Source organism: Salvelinus alpinus, chromosome 25, assembly GCF_045679555.1.
Source record: "Salvelinus alpinus chromosome 25, SLU_Salpinus.1, whole genome shotgun sequence".
Lineage (NCBI taxonomy): Eukaryota > Metazoa > Chordata > Actinopteri > Salmoniformes > Salmonidae > Salvelinus > Salvelinus alpinus.
In genome coordinates, this window is record NC_092110.1 from 26,176,718 (window position 1) to 26,200,245 (window position 23,528).

The 23,528-nt window shown below is 47.1% G+C and overlaps 1 protein-coding gene across 2 annotated transcripts in view; it reads left to right on the plus strand.

Annotated features, from left to right (window-relative positions):
* The window catches only part of LOC139553735 (AT-rich interactive domain-containing protein 1B-like), a 398,895-nt gene that overhangs the window by 142,591 nt on the left and 232,776 nt on the right, over positions 1-23,528 (plus strand). The window contains exons 3-4 of one of the 2 annotated variants that reach the window (XM_071366350.1): positions 2,085-2,249; positions 22,998-23,114. In XM_071366350.1, the coding sequence (XP_071222451.1) occupies positions 2,085-2,249; positions 22,998-23,114 (282 nt within the window). The remainder of the gene's footprint in view (positions 1-2,084; positions 2,250-22,997; positions 23,115-23,528) is intronic. The other variant, XM_071366351.1, reaches the window with a different exon arrangement.

Sequence of the window (23,528 nt, forward strand, 5' to 3'; positions counted from 1 at the left end):
TCACTGGCAAAATGTGATAATGGCCTATTTTGAAATAAGGTATGCTTAACTTGGTGTTTGAGGGCAGTCAAATTCCACGTGACCGTTTAGCCACGGTAACTAGGCTTCTCCAAGCTCTGATGCTGCTGATGGTCATTAGTAACCTACCAAACTTGCTAACTGCCTGGTACTCAGCACTCTAAAGTACAGTCCCTCTGACATAAATGCAAATGTTTTCGAAAATCAAGTCAAACACTTCATGAGAGCCCATGAGCTCATGTTGCGCAACATTTCTATAGGCTATGGAATTGCGTGAGAGTTTTGGTGGCCTCTATTAAAAAGAGGGGTATCAAATCAGCTTTCTATAGGCAAGGCCTACTATATTTATTTCTAAACTTTCCTAATATTAAGCACATTTCTTCGCTTTACAACAGGAGTACAGCCTACCTGGCTGTCATTGAAATGAACCACGGGAAAAGCGTCCTCCATTTGCTATTTAATTGAATAGATTACATGTATAATGTTTTTCGTTCTGCGACAGGGGCATGATAATGGTCCATTCTATATCAAAACTAATTTCATTTATATATTAATTAGTATATGTAAAGACAACATTAAATAAAAAATAGTCTGATGGGTGACAATATTAGCCTATTATGTATTATCACTTGTGAACGATGTCCTGCTTGTGCAGTAAGGCAAGAAACAGTGCATGCCTTTTTTTGTTGACCTTTTCAAATCATAGGCAGACATTGCAATTTGAGGATGCATTTTATGCATATTCTATATAGGTTATTCAATAGGCTACATCTGTCGGTACAGAGTTTGATTGAGGAAATGATGAGTCATTTAAAAAGACATTGCGCTCCCTCACCTAAAACAATGGTACTACACCACTGCACTCACTAATTGTAACCACAGGTTGTTTTCCCCACAGGCGGGCGGGGCCATGACCTTCTATCTAAGGGTACGTTTGTAAATTCCCTCTGGCTATCTACTCCGATTTCAGAGCACTCTCGTCTGAGTGTGCCAGAGCGCAGAATAACTGATGAATTTACGAACGCTCAACACCTGTTGAATAGGGCCAATGTCTGCAATAAAGCGTTATTAAATTGTTGCCAGCAGCACAGTTGCAGACACCAACGCTCTGAATAACATAAAAACAGCCTAACCCGCTCTTCTAGGGCAAGTAAAATGGTCAGAGTGAGGTGTTCTCTCATTTATATCTGGAAGTAGCTAGCAAGCTAGCTAACTTTAGCCAGTTAGCTTGGGTGCTTGACTGCGGTTGTGAGGTCAGAATGCTCAGATCAACCCTACTCCTCAGCCAGAGCGTCCAGTATGCGCTCTGAACGCTCCGAGAGTGAAACGCTCTGGATTTACAATCTGACAACGCTCACAATTTACGAACGCCCAGAGCACACTCTGAGCGCTCTCTGGCACTCCAGAGTGAATTTACGAACGCACCCTAATACTGACTTGGACTATAGAATTTGGAATTAGAATACTAGAATGGTCATGAACCTTCTTATGATGGGATGAATGCCAGCCATTTTGGTCAGGGAGTTGGTCAACCAAGGTTTGACAGTGCTGTGATAAGATATTGTGTAAAATAATGAATTTGAAGAATTTATCTGCACTGTATGTTTGTTAGCTTTTAGCTAGCTAGCCAGCCAATCTTAGAGGAATGATTCCGTACATTTTTCAAGTTAACTGCCAACATGCCAACATTCCATTTAAACAATGCAGTCAGTCCACAGCCAGACACTGGCTGACTTCATTTGATAAAGTTGTAAATGCAACAATTACTGATATTGTATCATATAATAGCACTCACAGCTTTCCAAGAAAACAACAATGTAGACATTTATGGTCACTTTACAGATATTTCAGAGGCTATTTTTACAAAACATTGGTATGAAACCCATATAAATGTTTTATATAATTGTATGACATTATTATAAGTTGCCAATAATTACATGACCAAATTTCTAATATATCACATGCGTTACTTCTATTAACTTCTAGTAATTTAATAGGATCTCTATGGTTCCAGCAGAGGGTAGGTGCTAGCTACTCTAACTGTTGTATGATTGGTTGTATTCCAGCAGGGTCCCTCCCAGTATGGCCAGCAGGGTATAGGAGGATACAGCCAGCAGCAGCAGCAACAGCAGGGAACGACCCCGGGACCCTACTTCAGCCCCCCCCAGCAGAACCCCACCGCCCCCCCTTCACAGCCCCCCTACCTGCCACCCCACACCCCACCTCAGCAGGTAAGACATCGCTTCGGATAGAAGTTCACCTTATGCACAGATCTAGGATCAGTTTACTTTCCCCAAATATGAACATTTATAGTCAGTGGGTAAATGTAAAACTGTGTAGATCAGTGTCTAAGGGCCACGTTGTTCTGTTCTGTAAGTACTGCTATCCCAGAATGTTTTTCTCCCACATAGGCCTCCTGTGGTGTGTGTGTGTGTGTGTGTGTGTGTGTGTGTGTGTGTGTGTGTGTGTGTGTGTGTGTGTGTGTGTGTGTGTGTGTGTGTGTGTGTGTGTGTGTGTGTGTGTGTGTGTGTGTGTGTGTGTGTGTGTGTGTGTGTGTGTGTGTGTGTGCGCGCGCGCGCGCGTGCGTGCATGCATGCATGTGTGTGGGCAGACAGTCTGGCTCTGTCCCCACAGGTCTGATGAGTCGTCCAGATTATTCATGAGGGCTATTTCTGGCGTTTCCTGCTTCCCATACTTTTGCACACACACACGCAAACGCAGTCACACACACACACACACACACACACACACACACACACACACACACACACACACACACACACACACACACACACACACACACACACACACACACACACACACACACACACACACACACACACACACACACACACACACACACAGATCTCGGTCCAGGCCTCTCACGTTGATGCTGTCAGCCGTGTGGCCAGGAGGTCTGGGGTGGGTTTACTGTCAGCCAGAACTCTGTGTATGTGTGTGTGTGTGTGCATGTGTGTGTGCGCGCATTAATCTGTGTGTGTGTGTGTGTGTGTGTGTGTTTTTCTTCGTACACTACTTATACTGGAAGAGAGTGAGTCCACAGTTCTGAAAAGGGAGAAGGGAGAATGGGGTGGTTAACCCTGCAGGCTTGGACATGGGGAGGCTAGGTTGAGTCAGTGTGGGGGGGCTCCAGGATTTTAGTTAGAACCAGAGTTCAGAAGGATATGGCCAGAGAAAGAATGCATTCAGTCAAATAGACTAGAGGATTGCGTGGGTTCTGCCCCTCTTACAAGTTGGGCTGCATTTAAACTACTTTAGATTACACAGTCCAGCTGAGTCTTTCACAATGTGGCCTGGGAGGTTAGCTCTCTCTCTCTCTCTCTCTCTCTCTCTCTCTCTCTCTCTCTCTCTCTCTCTCTCTCTCTCTCTCTCTCTCTCTCTCTCTCTCTCTCTCTCTCTCTCTCTCTCTCTCTCTCTCTCTCTCTCTCTCTCTCTCTCTCTCTCTCTCTCTCTCTCTCTCTCTCTCTCTCTCTCTCTCTCTCTCTCTCTCTCTCTCTCTGCAGGCTGGAGCAAGGTGAGGTGGGTCAGCCAGGCTCAGGGCTATTTGGATTGAGGAATACTGAATGAGCCAGCCAGAGCCTACTACCCACTGGGCACACACTGGTTAAATCAACGTTGTTTCCACGTCATTTCAATTAAATTGCGTTGAACCAATGTGGAATAGATGTTGAATTGACGTCTGTGCACAGCACACAGCCCACTACAGCACACAGCCTGCATGCCTTGGCCCCAGGATTACACTCCAGACCTATTTGAGGCTCTAAAGATTTGGTGTGAAATATTATTAGGCCAGTGGAGGATGTAGAGTAGTCTAAGAAGGTGGGGGGTGGAGGTAAAGATGGATTATGGTTTCTGCAGTGTTCCAATACAAAAGGAGTGTGTGTGCATGCATGCGAGCATGTGTTTGTTTTATAATAGAGAGAGTACTACCTATGTTCCCCCTGACCTATGTTATTGTGGCTGTATGATTGGGAGCTCATCTCAGCTCCCAATCATAAAGAAAGGTCACCATTCGACCTTTTTACAGCATTCTGTGCCGATCAATGAAAACACACAGCACTGTAAGAGAGATTAGGATGTCATTGTGGATGTGACCCCTCTCCCAAGACCTCTACTTACCAAAGGATAGAAGTTCCACCCTGTATGATTTGGGTGGTTAGCCGTTCCTCTCCACATCCATCAGCCCAGGTGAGAGGACATCCTTCACTTGATTGAGTGATTGCAGCTTCTTTGACATCATATTTGCTGTGAAACCCAAGGTTCCTTCAGAAACGGCAGGTAGCCTAGTGGTTAGAGCGTTGGACTAGTAACCGTGAAGGATGCAAGATCGAATCCCTGAACTGACAAGGTAGAAATCTCTCGTTCTGCCCCTGAACAAGGCAGTGAACTCACTGTTCCTAGGCCGTCATTAAAAATAAGAATTTGTTCTTAACTGACTGTCCTAGTTAAATAAAGGAAATAAAAATATGTCTATTATCCTTATTTTATAGCCCTCTGAAGGGCAAGTGCTCTTTATTGGACTATGTTTCACTGGCTTTCTGATTCTGACCTATCAGCTGTTGCTTCAAAACATCTCAGAAATACAGCTTAATTGATGAGGGGGAATGAAAACCATGGGTCTTTCTTATAGTCTCAAGTAATTCATGACTTGCTGTAAGAACTCCTAACAACAGAGTTCCTCTGACTGGTGGGTTGCTAACCCGGTCATCTTCCACCTGCTCCCTGCCTTCCTGTCACCAACTGGTCTTATTCTCTCTACATCAGCTTTGATAAGACGAAACACTCTGACATGTTCCTCTCTGCCTCCCTCACTAAGAATGCTTTTCCATTTATGCGTGTGCTTGGGTGTTTGCCTTTGTGTGTTTGTTTGTGTGTATGTGTGTACAACTGTGCGCTTGCTTCCCCAGCAGATAGACGGACACCTTTCCTTCTCCGGCTGCCATTCTCTTATCTTCCTAGGTAGCTAGCTGGTATAGTGTGTTTTGTAGTGACTGAAACATCCATGCCCAAGTTGATACAGTATCTAGGTCCTTTATCTAACTGAAGGTTGCACAGTGTGAAAGGACTACTCCAGTGTGAGGATTTGTCGTGTTGTTCACACTGTTACCAGGCAAAGACATCGATTGGTTACACCTTAAGCCAGGGATCATCAACTAAATTCAGCCGTGGGCCGAATTTTCTTGAGCGAATGGTCAGGGGGCCAGAACGAAATTACAAATAATTTGTAGACTGTAATTTTACCGCAAGAATCCCAAACAGATATATTTGACTAAAATATTATATTTTCAAACATTTGTAGACGATCACGTGTCTCTCTATTATACGTGGGAATACTTAGGAACAAATTTCCCAAATAAAAATCGCTTGAGGCCAGTGTTTTTACAGTCGTTTATGTCCAACAATTATTTTATTTTATTTTTTATATCTATATATTTTTGCTCAGAAAACTTTGGGGGCCAAATAAAACCACCAATTGGGAAACTCTGCCTTCATCTATGACAATTTGTTGTAGTTTCTGAGGAGTGACAAAGATTTCACAAACAAGAAGTGTACTTTATTGCTCCTCCTTTCTTCAATGAAAGTGTCCAGTCTGTTCCTCTGTGAGACTGCTTATCTCTAGGGCTGTTTCCTGTTTCCTGTATTACTTCCAACTACTTCCTGTCTTCTCTCTGAGCTGCTGCTGGCCCCACTCTGCTGTGCTCTGCTCTGCTGTGCTCTGCTCTGCTCTGCTGTGCTCTGCTCTGCTCTGCTCTGCTCCAAGGTTAATTAAAACACTGTCACATTGGCTGGCTGCCCGCCTTTATCGCTACTCCTGCTCTCGCTGCCACCCACGACCACCGATAGCACGCCACACGGCGCAGTGTACCCGAGGATGCCACGGCAACAACTGACTGGGAGAGGGGGGATGGAGGGAGGGAGGGAGAGAAGGGGAGAGTGCGGGAGAGGCAGGGCTATTCAAAGTTCAATATCATTAATTGGTCAGCATTTGAATATTAACTGAGAACTCTGTTAATTAACTGGATAATAAAAGCGCTGCTTCGATTGGGAGGGGAGAGAGAGGGATGAAGGGAGGGAGGGCTGTGGAAATAGAGGGCATATGGCAGAGGAAGCCGGGTGCCAGGCGATAAGAGGGACCCATCCGTGGTATAGGTCTGGCCACTGTAATTTGCAGGAGCTGCTTTAATTGTCATAACCTTTTAAATGGCATAGTTTATCAGAGTCCTCTAAATGTCCCTTCGTATCGCCACGGTAACCAGCACAGTGCTCCCATTGGCTGCCTGAAACAAGCACTTAAGCCTGATGAGTTTAGAAAAAAATAGAAAGGCAGAAAAAATGGTTAGTTAGATTTTTGGGGGGGTTCTGTGGGTTGGATTGGGTTTTTAGTTGTGTGTTTGCACATCTCTGCTGACTGACACTTTCTAATTGCGTGACTGGAATGCGTTGTGGTGTTTTTCTGATTTATGTTTGTATGTACCATTGTGATTCAAATGCAATTGCGAGGTGTTTTTTGAAAGGGTTAGGACAGTCTTAATCACACTGGAAAGGGTAGTATTTAGCGCTCTGCACACCAGGGGCCTCATTTAGCACAACATTTTTTTGGGGGGACCCTCCCTGGCTGGCTCTCTGTCACTGGGCTGGGTGATGGTTGTAGAGGGAGGAGGAGGCCCCTCCCTGGCTGGCTCTCTGTCACTGGGCTGGGTGATGGTTGTAGAGGGAGGAGGAGGCCCCTCCCTGGCTGGCTCTCTGTCACTGGGCTGGGTGATGGTTGTAGAGAGAGGAGGAGGCCCCTCCCTGGCTGGCTCTCTGTCACTGGGCTGGGTGATGGTTGTAGAGAGAGGAGGAGGCCCCTCCCTGGCTGGCTCTCTGTCACTGGGCTGGGTGATGGTTATAGAGAGAGGAGGAGGCCCCTCCCTGGCTGGCTCTCTGTCACTGGGCTGGGTGATGGTTGTAGAGAGAGGAGGAGGCCCCTCCCTGGCTGGCTCTCTGTCACTGGGCTGGGTGATGGTTGTAGGGATAGGAGGAGGCCCCTCCCTGGCTGGCTCTCTGTCACTGGGTTGGGTGATGGTTGTAGAGAGAGGAGGAGGCCCCTCCCTGGCTGGCTCTCTGTCACTGGGCTGGGTGATGGTTGTAGAGAGAGGAGGAGGCCCCTCCCTGGCTGGTTCTCTGTCACTGGGCTGGGTGATGGTTGTAGAGAGAGGAGGAGGCCCCTCCCTGGCTGGCTCTCTGTCACTGGGCTGGGTGATGGTTGTAGAGAGAGGAGGAGGCCCCTCCCTTGCTGGCTCTCTGTCACTGGGCTGGGTGATGGTTGTAGAGAGAGGAGGAGGCCCCTCCCTGGCTGGCTCTCTGTCACTGGGCTGGGTGATGGTTGTAGAGATAGGAGGAGGCCCCTCCCTGGCTGGCTCTCTGTCACTGGGTTGGGTGATGGTTGTAGAGAGAGGAGGAGGCCCCTCCCTGGCTGGCTCTCTGTCACTGGGCTGGGTGATGGTTGTAGAGAGAGGAGGAGGCCCCTCCCTGGCTGGCTCTCTGTCACTGGGCTGGGTGATGGTTGTAGAGAGAGGAGGCGGCCCCTCCCTGGCTGGCTCTCTGTCACTGGGCTGGGTGATGGTTGTAGAGAGAGGAGGAGGCCCCTCCCTGGCTGGCTCTCTGTCACTGGGCTGGGTGATGGTTGTAGAAGGAGGAGGAGGCCCCTCCCTGGCTGGCTCTCTGTCACTGGGCTGGGTGATGGTTATAGAGAGAGGAGGAGGCCCCTCCCTGGCTGGCTCTCTGTCACTGGGCTGGGTGATGGTTGTAGAGAGAGGAGGAGGCCCCTCCCTGGCTGGCTGTCTGTCACTGGGCTGGGTGATGGTTGTAGAGAGAGGAGGAGGCCCCTTCCTGGCTGGCTCTCTGTCACTGGGCTGGGTGATGGTTGTAGAGAGAGGAGGAGGCCCCTCCCTGGCTGGCTCTCTGTCACTGGGCTGGGTGATGGTTGTAGAGAGAGGAGGAGACCCCTCCCTGGCTGGCTCTCTGTCACTGGGCTGGGTGATGGTTGTAGAGAGAGGAGGAGGCCCCTCCCTGGCTGGCTCTCTGTCACTGGGCTGGGTGATGGTTGTAGAGAGAGGAGGAGGCCCCTCCCTAGCTGGCTCTCTGTCACTGGGCTGGGTGATGGTTGTAGAGAGAGGAGGAGGCCCCTCCCTGGCTGGCTCTCTGTCACTGGGCTGGGTGATGGTTGTAGAGAGAGGAGGAGGCCCCTCCCTGTCTGGCTCTCTGTCACTGGGCTGGGTGATGGTTGTAGAGATAGGAGGAGGCCCCTCCCTGGCTGGCTCTCTGTCACTGGGTTGGGTGATGGTTGTAGAGAGAGGAGGAGGCCCCTCCCTGGCTGGCTCTCTGTCACTGGGCTGGGTGATGGTTGTAGAGAGAGGAGGAGGCCCCTCCCTGGCTGGCTCTCTGTCACTGGGCTGGGTGATGGTTGTAGAGAGAGGAGGAGGCCCCTCCCTGGCTGGCTCTCTGTCACTGGGCTGGGTGATGGTTGTAGAGAGAGGAGGAGGTCCCTCCCTGGCTGGCCCTCTGTCACTGGGCTGGGTGATGGTTGTAGAGAGAGGAGGAGGCCCCTCCCTGGCTGGCTCTCTGTCACTGGGCTGGGTGATGGTTGTAGAGAGAGGAGGAGGCCCCTCCCTGGCTGGCTCTCTGTCACTGGGCTGGGTGATGGTTGTAGAAGGAGGAGGAGGCCCCTCCCTGGCTGGCTGTCTGTCACTGGGCTGGGTGATGGTTGTAGAGAGAGGAGGAGGCCCCTCCCTGGCTGGCTCTCTGTCACTGGGCTGGGTGATGGTTGTAGAGAGAGGAGGAGGCCCCTCCCTGGCTGGCTCTCTGTCACTGGGCTGGGTGATGGTTGTAGAGAGAGGAGGAGGCCCCTCCCTGGCTGGCTCTCTGTCACTGGGCTGGGTGATGGTTGTAGAAGGAGGAGGAGGCCCCTCCCTGGCTGGCTCTCTGTCACTGGGCTGGGTGATGGTTGTAGAGAGAGGAGGAGGCCCCTCCCTGGCTGGCTCTCTGTCACTGGGCTGGGTGATGGTTGTAGAAGGAGGAGGAGGCCCCTCCCTGGCTGTCTCTCTGTCACTGGGCTGGGTGATGGTTGTAGAGAGAGGAGGAGGCCCCTCCCTGGCTGGCTCTCTGTCACTGGGCTGGGTGATGGTTGTAGAAGGAGGAGGAGGCCCCTCCCTGGCTGTCTCTCTGTCACTGGGCTGGGTGATGGTTGTAGAGAGAGGAGGAGGCCCCTCCCTGGCTGGCTCTCTGTCACTGGGCTGGGTGATGGTTGTAGAGAGAGGAGGAGGCCCCTCCCTGGCTGGCTCTCTGTCACTGGGCTGGGTGATGGTTGTAGAGAGAGGAGGAGGCCCCTCCCTGGCTGGCTCTCTGTCACTGGGCTGGGTGATGGTTGTAGAGGGAGGAGGAGGCCCCTCCCTGGCTGTCTCTCTGTCACAGGGCTAGGTGATGGTTGTAGAGAGAGGAGGAGGCCCCTCCCTGGCTGGCTCTCTGTCACTGGGCTGGGTGATGGTTGTAGAGGGAGGAGGAGGCCCCTCCCTGGCTGTCTCTCTGTCACTGGGCTGGGTGATGGTTGTAGAGAGAGGAGGAGGCCCCTCCCTGGCTGGCTCTCTGTCACTGGGCTGGGTGATGGTTGTAGAGGGAGGAGGAGGCCCCTCCCTGGCTGGCTCTCTGTCACTGGGCTGGGTGATGGTTGTAGAGAGAGGAGGAGGCCCCTCCCTGGCTGGCTCTCTGTCACTGGGCTGGGTGATGGTTGTAGAGAGAGGATCAGTACTGCAGCGTATAGGTATGCACCGAGACACGCACGCACTCACACACAATGGTAGAAACAGTCAAATACAGTCGGATATGGGTAGTGTATGCACACACACGTATCCTTTGAAAAGGGATCGCAACATATCAGTCTTTACATTAACCAAAATCTGTGAGGCAGTCAGTTAGTCCGTTGTCCTTTCTATTCTAGAGGGACTGCTGCATTGTCTTTCAGTCCTGTCTGATCCAAGCTGTCAGCTTATACTGAATCTAGTTTCTGCATTACAGGCCTTAATAAGAGCTGCCATTTTCTCCCTGGCAACCCCTCTCTCTCTCCCTACTGTAATATTGTGCAACTTGCTGATTGCTTCAATTATGGCATCCCAATCTGAGGTGCCATTGTTGTCTGTGCTAATGATGTGCAGGACCATGAATATGGATGGCCTGCATCTTCCCTTCCCACTCCTCACCCTCTACTCTCCTCTCCTCTCTGCTGCTGCCTGCCTGTCTTTGTCTGTCCCTGTTCCCTGTTCTCTGTCATGTCTCTGATGTGCTGTACTTTGTGTACACAGACGTGCGTTTATATTTATAAACGCCATGATTTTCCCATCCTCTGCTTTAAATATGAACGCTAAAAATATCCCCCTCAAGAACAATCAGAAGCAGACACGCACACATACACACACACGGTCACACACACACACGCACACGCACACACACACACAGCTCAGGTGAAGCAGACATGAGAGGATCCATCCTCTGACCAGTGTGATTCAACTCAGTTTGGCTGTTAGAAGTGTCACTGTCTCTCTGTGGTGCTCTCATCACTCTTCTACATCTCCTGTGGGAAGTACACGACAGTACTGTGTGTATCTATCTGGTGACGCTCCGTATCGCCCACTCTTATATCTTTCTCCCTATTGTTCTACCTCACACTCTCTCTCTTTTGCTCTCTCTCTCTCTCTCTCTCTTTCTTTCTCTACCTCTCGCTCTCTTCCCCTCTCTCTCTCTTCTGCTTTCTCCCTCTCCAACATAGTCTCCCTCCCCTCCTTCCCTATTTCCCGCTCCCTCCCTCCCTCCCTCCTTTCTGTCCTCTCTGTGTGAAGGGTTGACAGGCATGGGGAGGTTGCCCAGTGGAAATCCGAACTAGCTGTCCTCAGGGGGCCAGGGATAGGCTGGGGCCACTGGGCTTTTTAAAGACGCGCAATTAAGCTTAATTTTTAATGAATATTAATGGAATTAGTGGCAGATTGGCGGAGATCTGCATCTGTGACGGTGTGGGAATGACATTCATTTGGTAGTCATGAGGCATGGCAGGAGAGACGGAGGCAAGGAAGGATGGATGGAAGGAAAGAGAGAGAGAAGAGGAGAGGGCCCTGCCACTGACAGATACTGTATATCTTTCATTTAGGAATGCATTCTATCCGTCTCCAAGCCCAGACAAACAGCCTACTCACCAGTTATCAGTCTATATATGTAATACTAACTCCTAACTCCCCATGGCTGTCTAACATCATTTCAGTCAGATTCCTGCATTCCCTCATGTACTTCAAATCCTTTTCTTCAATACCCTCTTTTCTATTACGCTAAGATGAAGCCTTGTTAAAGACACAGTGTGTGTGTGTGTGTGTGTGTGTGTGTGTGTGTGTGTGTGTGTGTGTGTGTGTGTGTGTGTGTGTGTGTGTGTGTGTGTGTGTGTGTGTGTGTGTGTGTGTGTGTGTGTGTGTGCGTGCGTGCGTGCGTGCGTGCGTGCGTGCGTGCGTGCGTGCGTGCGTGTGTGTGTGCGTGCGTGCGTGCGTGTGTGTGTGTGTGTGCGTGTGTGTGTAGCAGGAAGACAGGAATAAGTGTAGCTCCAGGCGTAAGGTGTGGAGGAGTGGATGATATTCTAGCTGCTCATCATAGCTTCTAAATTAGCTCAGAAATCACTATTTTCAAGAAAATGACAAAAAATACATGAAGCAAAATTAGACTAACCTCATTTTGGCTGTACTCATTGATTCTCTCTCTCTTGCTCCCTCTCTCTCTCTCCCTCTGTCTCTCTCTATTGCTCTCTCCCACACTCTCTTTCTCTCTCTCTCTCTCTCCCTCTGTCTCTCTCTATTGCTCTCTCTCCCACTCTCTCTCTCTCTCTCTCTCTCTCTCCCTCTGTCTCACTCTCAGTCTGTGTAATCTGAGGGAAATATGTGTCTAATATGGTCATACGTTTGTCAGGAGGTTAGGAAGTGTAGCTCAGTTTCCACCTCATTTTGTGGGCAGTGTGCACATAGCCCGTCTTCTCTTGAGAGCCAGGTCTGCCATACTGCAGCGTTTCTCAATAGCAAGGCTATGCTCACTGAGTCTGTACATAGTCAAAGCTTTCCTTAAGTTTGGGTCAGTCGCTGTGGTCAGATACTGTACTCTGTGTACTCTCTGTTTAGGGCCAAACAGCATTCTAGTTTGCTCTGTTTTTTGTTCATTCTTTCCAATGTGTCAAGTAATTCTCTTTTTGTTTTCTAATGATATGGTTGGGTCTAATTGTGTGGGGCTCTGTGGGGTCTGTTTGTGTTCGTGAACAGAGCCCCAGGACCAGCTTGCTTAGGAGACTCTTCTCCAGGTTCATCTCTCTGTAGGTGATGGCTTTGTTATGGAAGGTTTGGGAATCGCTTTCTTTTAGGTGGTTGTAGAATTGAACGGCTCTTTTCTGGATTTTGATAATTAGCGGGTATCGGCGTAATTCTGCTCTGCATGCATTATTTGGTCTTTTAATTTGTACACAGAGGATATTTTTGTCGAATTCTACATGCAGAAGTTGTATTTGTGGTCCTGGCAACTGGACCTTTTTTGGAACACCATTATTTTTGTCTTACTGAGATTTACTGTCAGGGCCCAGGTCTGACTGAATCTATGCAGAAGGTCTAGGTGCTGCTGTAGGCCCTCCTCGGTTGAGGACAGCACCATATCATCAGCAAACAGTAAACATTTGACTTCAGATTCAAGTAGGGTGAGGCCGGGTGTTGCAGACTGTTCTAGTGCCGTCGCCAATTCCTTGATATAAGCTGCCATTTTTAACCGCACACTTGTTGTTTGTGTACATGGATTTTATAATGTTGTATGTTTGTCCCCCAACACCACTTTCCATCAATTTGTGTAGCAGACCCTCATGCCAAATTGAGTCAAAAGCTTTTTTGAAATGAGAAGACTTTGCCTTTGTTTTATTTTGTTTGTTTGTCAATTAGGGTGTGCAGGGTGAATACATGGTCTGTCGTACGGTAATTTGGTGAAAAGCCAATTTTACATTTGCTCAGAACATTGTTTTCACTGAGGAAATGTACGAGTCTGCTGTTAATGATAATGCAGAGGATTTTCCCAATGCTGCTGTTGACGCATATCCCACGGTAGTTATTGGGGTCAAATTTGTCTCCACTTTTGTGGATTGGGGTGATCAGTCCTTGGTTCCAAATATTGGGGAAGATGCCAGAGCTAAGGATAATGCTAAAGAGTTTAAGTATAGCCAATTGGAATTTGTTGTCTGTATATTTTAGAATTTCATTGAGGATACCATCAACACCACATGCATTTTTGGGTTGGATGGTTTGTATTTTGTCCTGTAGTTCATTCAATGTAATTGACAATCCAATGAGTTCTGGTAGTCTTTACTAGTTGATTCAAAGATTTGTATTTGATAATATACTGTATATGTTTTTGCTGTTTGTTCTTTGTTCTTTGTTATACGGTCAAAAAGATTGGAGAAGTGGTTTACCCATACATCTCTGTTTTGGATAGATAATTCTTTGTGTTGTTGATTGTTTAGAGTTTCCAATTTCCTCAGAAGTGGTTAGTCTATGGATTCTTCAATTACATTGAGCTGTTTTCTGACATGCTGTTCCTTCTTTTTCCGTAGTGTATTTCTGAATTGTTTTAGTGATTCACCATAGTGAAGGCGTAGACTCAGGTTTTCTGGGTCTCTATGTTTTTGGTTGGATAAGTTTCTCAATTTCTTTTTTAGGTTTTGCATTCTTCATCAAACCATTTGTGACTCACCACCTAGATTCGGTCTTATGTAGCAAAATTTGAAATTATGTTTTTTACATTTGATAAAGGTAGAGACGAAGAGCTACAAAATGGTATATCATACTGCATTGTTGAGGAACAATGGGAAAGTCATTCTTGTAAACTTGTAAACTCACTTTTGAAAAAATGGCCTTGAATGTTTTGGTATCTAGTAGAGAGATCTTCTTTGTCTACACCCATTCAGCATCTTTCACACCCTCTTAAGCTTTAGCCCCACCCATCTTGTTTCCCTCTCGGAGTGTTTAGAGCACAGACTTGATGCTCTGGCCGATGATTTGTTTACCTATGGATGACATGAAAACAGCCTAACCAGCTCTGATGGCAACAATTTCATTCCGCTTCTTTGCAGACGTTTACTGACACCGACCATATTCAACGCGTGATGTACACTTTAGCTTAAGACAACGTGTACAATTACACATGTCACGTAATGTTATCTAACGAGCCAGCCAGCTAACATTATCTAGCTAAACAACAATGAACATAGTGCCAAATCATGTCATTACATCATGTCATGGGAACGTTGCTGACTAGCTGTTTGGGGTTTTAGGCTGGGTGTCTGTACAGCACTTCGAGATATTAGCTGATGTACGAAGGGCTATATAAAATAAAATTGAATTGAATTACTACACTGCATGAATATGCTGGGAGCTAACCATCCAGGTTCAATGTTAGCTAGCTAACATTAGGCTGCAACTAGCAAAGCAAACAGCTCTGGGATACGAATAACAACGTCAGCTAGGGAGCCAGCCAGCTAATGTTAGCTAGCTAGCTAACAGTACACTTTAGCTTAAGACATGTAGCTAGCTAGCTAGGTAAACAATGAACTTAGCTAGGCAAACAATGTGTAAAATCATACGTCACGTAACGTTAGTTAACGAGCCAGCCAGCTAACCTTAGTTAGTTAAACAACAATGAACATAGTGCCAAATCATGTTGTTACTACACTGCATGAATATGCTGGGAGCTAACCAACCAGGTTCAATGTTAGCTAGCTAACATTAGGCTGCAACTAGCAAAGCAAACAGCTCTCGGATATGAATAACAACGTCAGCTAGGGAGCCAGCCAGCTAACGTTAGCTAGCTAGCTAACAGTACATTTTAGCTTGAAATGAAACCACTTTCTGTCAAACGTGTAATATCTGAAAATGTAGCTAGCTAACTCTAGACTATCTTATCTATATACATCATCATGCATGATGGACGCGTCTTCCTGTCATGGATGCCATGCCACAGTTGCCCTTAGTTTGATGATGTAATCTGGAGACAGGTGCTTTCTCCATCTCTTTAGCTATCATACACTAATTCCACTGATTTCAAAACGTGATCCTTCAGAAAGTGGAGAGCAATACTTACCTATGCAGCTCCACTACACAATACATTTTTAAAAAGCCGCGTTCGACAGGATTACCAGCTCAAATAGACAGAAGCCAGCTATATGGCAGACCAATCCGAACTCCTCTCTCGGCATGTCCAGCCCACTCATTATCTCAGCCAATCATGGCTAGTGGGAACGTTGCTGACTTTTTCTATGGCTTAACCAACAAGGATCGTAATTTAACAATTGTATTCATATTTACAGATGGCATACACGTTTGTTATTAAGGCACATGAAAGTTCACATGTTCGAGAAAGGCATTTCTGCCAAAAAACTTTCAAACGGCTCTCCTGTGAAGTTGTGACTTGCGACATACGCCTAGTTTCCTGAATCGGGTCACATTTGTCATTGTTGTTCATTTTCTTCAGTTTTCTGTTTGAAATTTTTAGATTTGATAGGAAGCTGAAAGGTCAAATATACTGTTTAGGTTTTCTACTGGCAAGTTTACACGTTCACTATTACAGTGGAACATTTTATCCAGGATGTTGTCTAAAGGAGTCCCCCCGAAGCCTACCATTGACTATGTACATACCCAGCGTGCGACAGAGCGGCAGGAGTTGTGACCCGTTTTTGTTGGTTATGTTGTTGTAGTTGTGCGTAGGGGGGCAAATGGGGGATGGAATGCTGTCACCCCCAGGCAGGTGTTTGTCCCCCTGTGCTGAGGGTGTCAGGTTTTTGTCCATTTCTGGCATTTAGGTCGCCACAGATTAGTACATGTTCCTGGGCCTGGAAATGATTGATTTCCCCTTCCAGGATGGAGAAGCTGTGTTCACTAAAGTATGGGGATTCTAGTAGGGGGATATAGGTAGCACACAGGAGGAAATTTTTCTCTGTTAAGATAATTTCCTTTTGAATTTCTAGCCAAATGTAAAATGTTCCTGTTTTGATTAGTTTAATATAGTGAGTTATGTGTGTTCTAAACCAAATGAGCATTTCCCCCGAGTCCCTTCCCTGCTCTCTGTAACCTAGAGGGCACCCAGTGGGTCCATATACCCTACATTACTCATCTCATATGTATATACTGTACTCGATACCATCTACTGCATCTTGCCTATGCCGTTCTGTACCATCACTCATTCATTTATTTTTATGTACATATTCTTCATCCCTTTACACTTGTGTGTATAAGGTAGTTGTTGTGAAATTGTTAGGTTAGATTACTCGTTGGTTATTACTGCATTGTTGGAACTAGAAGCACAAGCATTTCGCTACACTCGCATTAACATCTGCTAACCATGTGTATGTGACAAATAAAATTTGATTTGATTTGATTTTGATCTCCTCTATACCATTTTTATTGTATGATGATAAGTTCTGTATTTCTGAAGTCCAGGTTCCTGCTCTTCAGGCCAAAGGCAGATGACCTCAGGCCTTGGATAATCCAGGATGAGATAGTGAAAGCTTTGTGTTCCATAAAGTGTCCAATGTTGATAGTTGTGTGGTTTGGCACATGCCATTGGCTTGGGCTAGTGTAAGAGTGGGGGTTGGGCCTGTTTTCCTGCTCACGGCCTGGGCGTATGTGTGACTTTCATGTTGAGGCCCTCTTTGCGGGAGTGGGGGGCATGGGGTGGGCATGAGGGGCATAGGTCTGATCTGAGGGGGCCTAAATGGGGTGTGGGCATGGTTGACTTGGCGGGGGTGTTGATTGATTGGGGTGGGGGTGTGGATGTGGCTGGTGGTGTGGGGGGTGGTGGGGGTCTTGCAGGTCTGGGCAGGGTGTCTATTAATCTGTAGCTCCTGTGTGTTGTGTTGGGGCTGTGTTTGATGGTGATGTCCTTTAGGGTCCAGGCAAAGGTGGGCACTGCTGCCTTGTATAGGTGGACCTGGTTGTAAAGACTGTTCAAGTCCAGGGTGGAGTGGTTGGCCAGGTAAACATTCGGTTTTGAGGCACAGTCACGGGAAATACTTGTATGGTAGCAGGGTGAAAGTATTATCGTGGTAGCAGGGTGGAGATAACCACTTGTACGTTGGGGATAGTAGAAGAAGCTTTTTCAATCACTCCCTTGAGTGCTGTGGCCACCCTTTCCTGCTGTGTGTATTATTATGTGGCTGGGTGAACCTAGTTGGTCATCTCTCTCTCTCTCTCTCTCTCGCTCTCTCTATAGTGAAAGTAGGTGATGATGACAGGATGTAAACAGTTGCACGAGGTTAACATTACTATGACCCAGTTGTCTCAGCATTTCCTTCCAGTAAATACACATCAAACACACACACACACACACACACACACACACACACACACACACACACACACACACACACACACACACACACACACACACACACACACACACACACACACACACACACACACACACACACACACACACACACACACACACACATTTCTGAGTAAATATTTTACTTTGCTGTGTTGGTCCTGTTTTCAATAGAGTTAGTGTACTAATGCTTGTGTGCCTGTGTCTGTATCTGTCAGTATTTATGTACACTAGTGGTGGTCAGTGGTGAGTGGTGAGTGGAGTGGTGAGTGGAGTGGTGAGTGGTGAGTGGGGTGGTGAGTGGTGAGTGGTGATTAGGGAGTGGGGTGGTGAGTGGAGTGGGGAGTGGTGAGTGGGGTGGTGAGTGGTGAGTGGTGATTAGGGAGTGGGGTGGTGAGTGGAGTGGTGAGTGGGGTGGGGTGGGGTGGTGAGTGGTGAGTGTGAGTGGTGTGGTGAGTGGAGTGGTGAGGGAGTGGTGAGTGGAGTGGTGAGTGGAGTGGTGAGGGGAGTGGTGAGTGGAGTGGTGAGTGGGGTGGTGAGTGGGGAGTGGTGAGTGGAGTGGTGAGTGGAGTGGTGAGGGGAGTGGTGAGTGGAGTGGTGAGTGGTGAGTGGAGTGGTGAGGGAGTGGTGAGTGGAGTGGTGAGTGGGGTGGTGAGTGGGGAGTGGTGAGTGGAGTGGTGAGTGGGGTGGTGAGTGGGGAGTGGTGAGTGGAGTGGTGAGTGGTGAGTGGAGTGGTGAGGGAGTGGTGAGTGGAGTGGTGAGTGGGGTGGTGAGTGGGGAGTGGTGAGTGGAGTGGTGAGTGGTGAGTGGAGTGGTGAGGGATTGGTGAGTGGAGTGGTGAGTGGAGTGGTGAGTGGGGAGTGGTGAGAGGAGTGGTGAGTGGAGTGGTGAGTGGTGAGTGGAGTGGTGAGGGAGTGGTGAGTGGTGTGTGGCCAAACAAGTCTCAGGATGTGTGCATTAGACACTTCCTCTCTCCCCCCTTTCTACTTTATTTACCTTAGGAAGAACTATATATTTTTGTAAGGAAAATTGCGGTGTGTTTTTACAGAGAGAAGGTGATGTGTATTTGTGTAAGGGGAAGTGATGTGTGTGTATTTGTGTAAGGGGAAGCGATGTGTGTGTATTTGTGTAAGGGGAAGCGATGTGTGTGTATTTGTGTAAGGGGAAGCGATGTGTTTGTATTTGTGTAAGGGGAAGCGATGTGTGTGTATTTGTGTAAGGGGAAGTGATGTGTTTGTATTTGTGTAAGGGGAAGCGATGTGTGTGTATTTGTGGAAGGGGAAGCGATGTGTGTGTATTTGTGTAAGGGGAAGCGATGTGTGTGTATTTGTGTAAGGGGAAGCGATGTGTGTGTATTTGTGTACGGGGAAGCGATGTGTGTGTATTAGTGTAAGGGGAAGCGATGTGTGTGTATTTGTGTAAGGGGAAGCGATGTGTGTGTATTTGTGTAAGGGGAGGCGATGTGTTTGTATTTGTGTAAGGGGAAGCGATGTGTGTGTATTTGTGTAAGGGGAAGCGATGTGTGTGTATTTGTGTAAGGGGAAGCGATGTGTGTGTATATGTGGAAGGGGAAGCGATGTGTGTGTATTTGTGTAAGGGGAAGCGATGTGTGTGTATTTGTGTAAGGGGAAGCGATGTGTTTGTATTTGTGGAAGGGGAAGCGATGTGTGTGTATTTGTGTAAGGGGAAGCGATGTGTGTGTATTTGTGTAAGGGGAAGCGATGTGTGTGTATTTGTGTAAGGGGAAGCGATCTGTTTGCATTTGTGTAAGCGAAGCGATGTGTGTGTGTATTTGTGTAAGGGGAAGCGATGTGTGTGTATTTGTGTAAGGGGAAGTGATGTGTTTGTATTTGTGGAAGGGGAAGCGATGTGTGTGTATTTGTGTAAGGGGAAGCGAGGTGTGTGTATTTGTGGAAGGGGAAGCGATGTGTGTGTATTTGTGTAAGGGGAAGCGATGTGTGTGTATTTGTGTAAGGGGACGCGATGTGTTTGTATTTGTGTAAGGGGAAGCGATGTGTGTGTATTTGTGTAAGGGGAAGTGATGTGTTTGTATTTGTGTAAGGGGAAGCGATGTGTGTGTATTTGTGGAAGGGGAAGCGATGTGTGTGTATTTGTGTAAGAGGAAGTGATGTGTGTGTATTTGTGGAAGGGGAAGCGATGTGTGTGTATTTGTGTAAGGGAAAGCGATGTGTTTGTATTTGTGTAAGGGGAAGCGATGTGTGTGTATTTGTGTAAGGGGAAGCGATGTGTTTGTATTTGTGTAAGGGGAAGCGATGTGTGTGTATTTGTGTAAGGGGAAGTGATGTGTTTGTATTTGTGTAAGGGGAAGCGATGTGTGTGTATTTGTGGAAGGGGAAGCGATGTGTGTGTATTTGTGTAAGGGGAAGCGATGTGTGTGTATTTGTGGAAGGGGAAGCGATGTGTGTGTATTAGTGTAAGGGGAAGCGATGTGCGTGTATTTGTGTAAGGGGAAGCGATGTGTTTGTATTTGTGTAAGGGGAAGCGATGTGTGTGTATTTGTGGAAGGGGAAGCGATGTGTGTGTATTTGTGGAAGGAGAAGCGATGTGTGTGTATTTGTGTAAGGGGAAGCGATGTGTTTGTATTTGTGTAAGGGGAAGCGATGTGTTTGTATTTGTGTAAGGGGAAGCGATGTGTTTGTATTTGTGTAAGGGGAAGCGATGTGTTTGTATTTGTGTAAGGGGAAGCGATGTGTGTGTATTTGTGTAAGGGGAAGCGATGTGTGTGTATTTGTGTAAGGGGAAGCGATGTGTGTGTATTTGTGTAAGGGGAAGTGATGTGTTTGTATTTGTGTAAGGGGAAGCGATGTGTGTGTATTTGTGTAAGGGGAAGTGATGTGTGTGTATTTGTGTAAGGGGAAGCGATGTGTGTGTATTTGTGGAAGGGGAAGCGATGTGTGCGTATTTGTGTAAGGGGAAGTGATGTGTTTGTATTTGTGTAAGGGGAAGCGATGTGTTTTGTATTTGTGTAAGGGGAAGTGATGTGTGTGTATTTGTGGAAGGGGAAGCGATGTGTGTGTATTTGTGTAAGGGGAAGCGATGTGTGTGTATTTGTGTAAGGGGAAGTGATGTGTTTGTATTTGTGGAAGGGGAAGGGGAAGCGATGTGTGTGTATTTGTGTAAGGGGAAGCGATGTGTTTTGTATTTGTGGAAGGGGAAGTGATGTGTGTGTATTTGTGGAAGGGGAAGCGATGTGTGTGTATTTGTGTAAGGGGAAGCGATGTGTGTCTATTTGTGTAAGGGGAAGCGATGTGTTTGTATTTGTGTAAGGGGAAGCGATGTGTGTGTATTTGTGTAAGGGGAAGCGATGTGTGTGTATTTGTGTAAGGGGAAGTGATGTGTGTGTATTTGTGTAAGGGGAACCGATGTGTTTATATTTGTGGAAGGGGAAGCGATGTGTGTGTATTTGTGTAAGGGGAAGCGATCTGTGTGTATTTGTGGAAGGGGTGCTGTACTAAATGAAAGACTTCACTGATCTACAGTAGGATGTAATAAAGGCAGCAGGTTGGCATGGTGCCAGTGTAGAGTAGATTGTACCCTGGTAGATCAACACAGGCCTGCCTAGCGCTCAGGGAGGATACATGCCATCAGGCTTCACCACCATAGTACTAAATATAGAACCATGTCTGTTTGTCTCGGTCCACGTTCAAATCCTCACTAGTCACCATCACCTCCACACTGCTGTTGTAATGGATGATCTCCTGTGTTAGTTCTCTCTCTGAGATGTTTAGAACGGAGGTTGTTCTGTGTTAGTTCTCTCTCTGAGATGTTTAGAACGGAGGTTGTTCTGTGTTAGTTCTCTCTCTGAGATGTTTAGAACGGAGGTTGTTCTGTGTTAGTTCTCTCTCTGAGGTGTTTAGAACGGAGGTTGTTCTGTGTTAGTTCTCTCTCTGAGATGTTTAGAACGGAGGTTGTTCTGTGTTAGTTCTCTCTCTGAGATGTTTAGAACGGAGGTTGTTCTGTGTTAGTTCTCTCTCTGAGATGTTTAGAACGGAGGTTGTTCTGTGTTAGTTCTCTCTCTGAGATGTTTAGAACGGAGGTTGTTCTGTGTTAGTTCTCTCTCTGAGATGTTTAGAACGGAGGTTGTTCTGTGTTAGTTCTCTCTCTGAGATGTTTAGAACGGAGGTTGTTCTGTGTTAGTTCTCTCTCTGAGATGTTTAGAACGGAGGTTGTTCTGTGTTAGTTCTCTCTCTGAGATGTTTAGAACGGAGGTTGTTCTGTGTTTGTGGTATCAGTGATCGTGTAGCCAGTAGAGAGATATAATCCTCTAAACGGATGCTTCCATTGTCCTGGTGTCTGTCTGATCGCTGAACACCGTGTAGGATGAGCTGACTACTAAATGAAAAGGAGTCAATGAGAAAAATACATTTTTATCTCTGGAAAGAAAATTGGTTTACAGACTTAAATCTGGTTTTGATTATATTAGAGAGAAAGCAATTTAGCAGCAAGGATGAAAGTGTGTTTTTCAAGATATCAGATTAGGTGGAAAGACTGCTGTTGATGGGGTCTTTTGTTATGGTGAGTGTTTCAGTGACAATAGATTCACCTACACTTGTGTCCACCAGTAGGGGGTTTATTGTCAATTATTGGGTTACTTTGTGTCTTTGTGAGTCTGTATGAGCGTGTGTGTGTTTGGATGTGCTGCTGTAGTATTGCTAGACTTGTCTCCTATGCTAAACAGGGTATCCAGCAGCAATCAATTAGAACCTAATTACCATCTGGTATTACTGTCCCATATCTCCTTCTATCTATCTGGACTACTGTCTGACTGAGGGACACTCAGCTCTACTCTACCTGTTTACCTAACACACACACGCGCACACACACACACATGCACACACACACACACACACACATACACAAACACACACACCAACACACACACACACAAACACACACACCAACACACACACACACACACACTGTACCTGAGGTTTCAGAGCGAGACTGGCATTCATGCCTCCTTCACAGCTAGTCAAAACATGGAGGGAGGGAGGCTAGCTCACTTTAATTCATCATGTGCTGTTAAAGCTGTAAGAGCTGTGCTTCATTTATCAGACCCCCTGTCCTGGCCCCCAAGAGACACACTGTAATGCATGATGTCATTTACTGTAAAACCCTTAAAAATATATATATCCATCTACACTCTCCCATTCTCTCTTTTTCTCTCTCTCTGTCTCTCTCCCTGTCTCTCGCTCTGTCTCTTTCTCTCTCTTTCTGTCTTGCTCTCTCTCTCTCTGTCTTGCTCTCTCTCTCTCTCTCTCTCATTCATTCTCCCTCTTTCTCCTTCTTTCATTCTCTCTCTCTCAATCTCTCTCTCTCTCTCTCTCCATTGTCTCTCTCTCATTCATTCTCCACCTTTCTCTTTCTTTATTTCATTCTCTCTTTCTTTCATTCTCTCTCTCGTTATCTCTCTCTATCGCTATCCCTCTCTCTCTCTCTCTCTCTCTCTCTCTCTCTCTCTCTCTCTCTCTCTCTCTCTCTCTCTCTCTCTCTCTCTCTCTCTCTCTCTCTCTCTCTCTCTCCAGGCGGCTCCTCAGGAGAGTTACGGAGGCAGGAGTCAGCAGCAGGCCCCAGAGAATTCTGGGAAGGCCAACCAAGAGGACATGGGTCTGATCTCGCAGGACCGCCCCTCCAGCCTCCCGGTGAGTGACAGCTCTCCCAGCCAATCTCCACACATTATCCTTCTACTAAAGTGTCATATAGGAGTGTCACTTGAAAAAAAGTCCCCTAATTTGAGAGCGTTAAATATGTAAAATATTGTAAACAATTGCAACCTGTGAAAGGATGAAATGAAAGGAAGAGGGGAAGAGAAAAGCACAGTGCACACACAGCCTGATGAAGGGATAAACACTCACTGCAACCCATCCCCTTTCTCTTCCTTCCTCTTCCTCTGTGCTCCCTGAGCTGCCAACACTGAATTGGTGGAGAGCCCTGTCACTCATGGCTGGATCAGAGTTCCGTGCTTTAATCAGACCTGCTGATACCCTGTAGGCTTCTCTTCACCCTCAGTCTCTGAGGGCAGACCTAGATTTCTGTGCCCATTTCAGATCTAATGC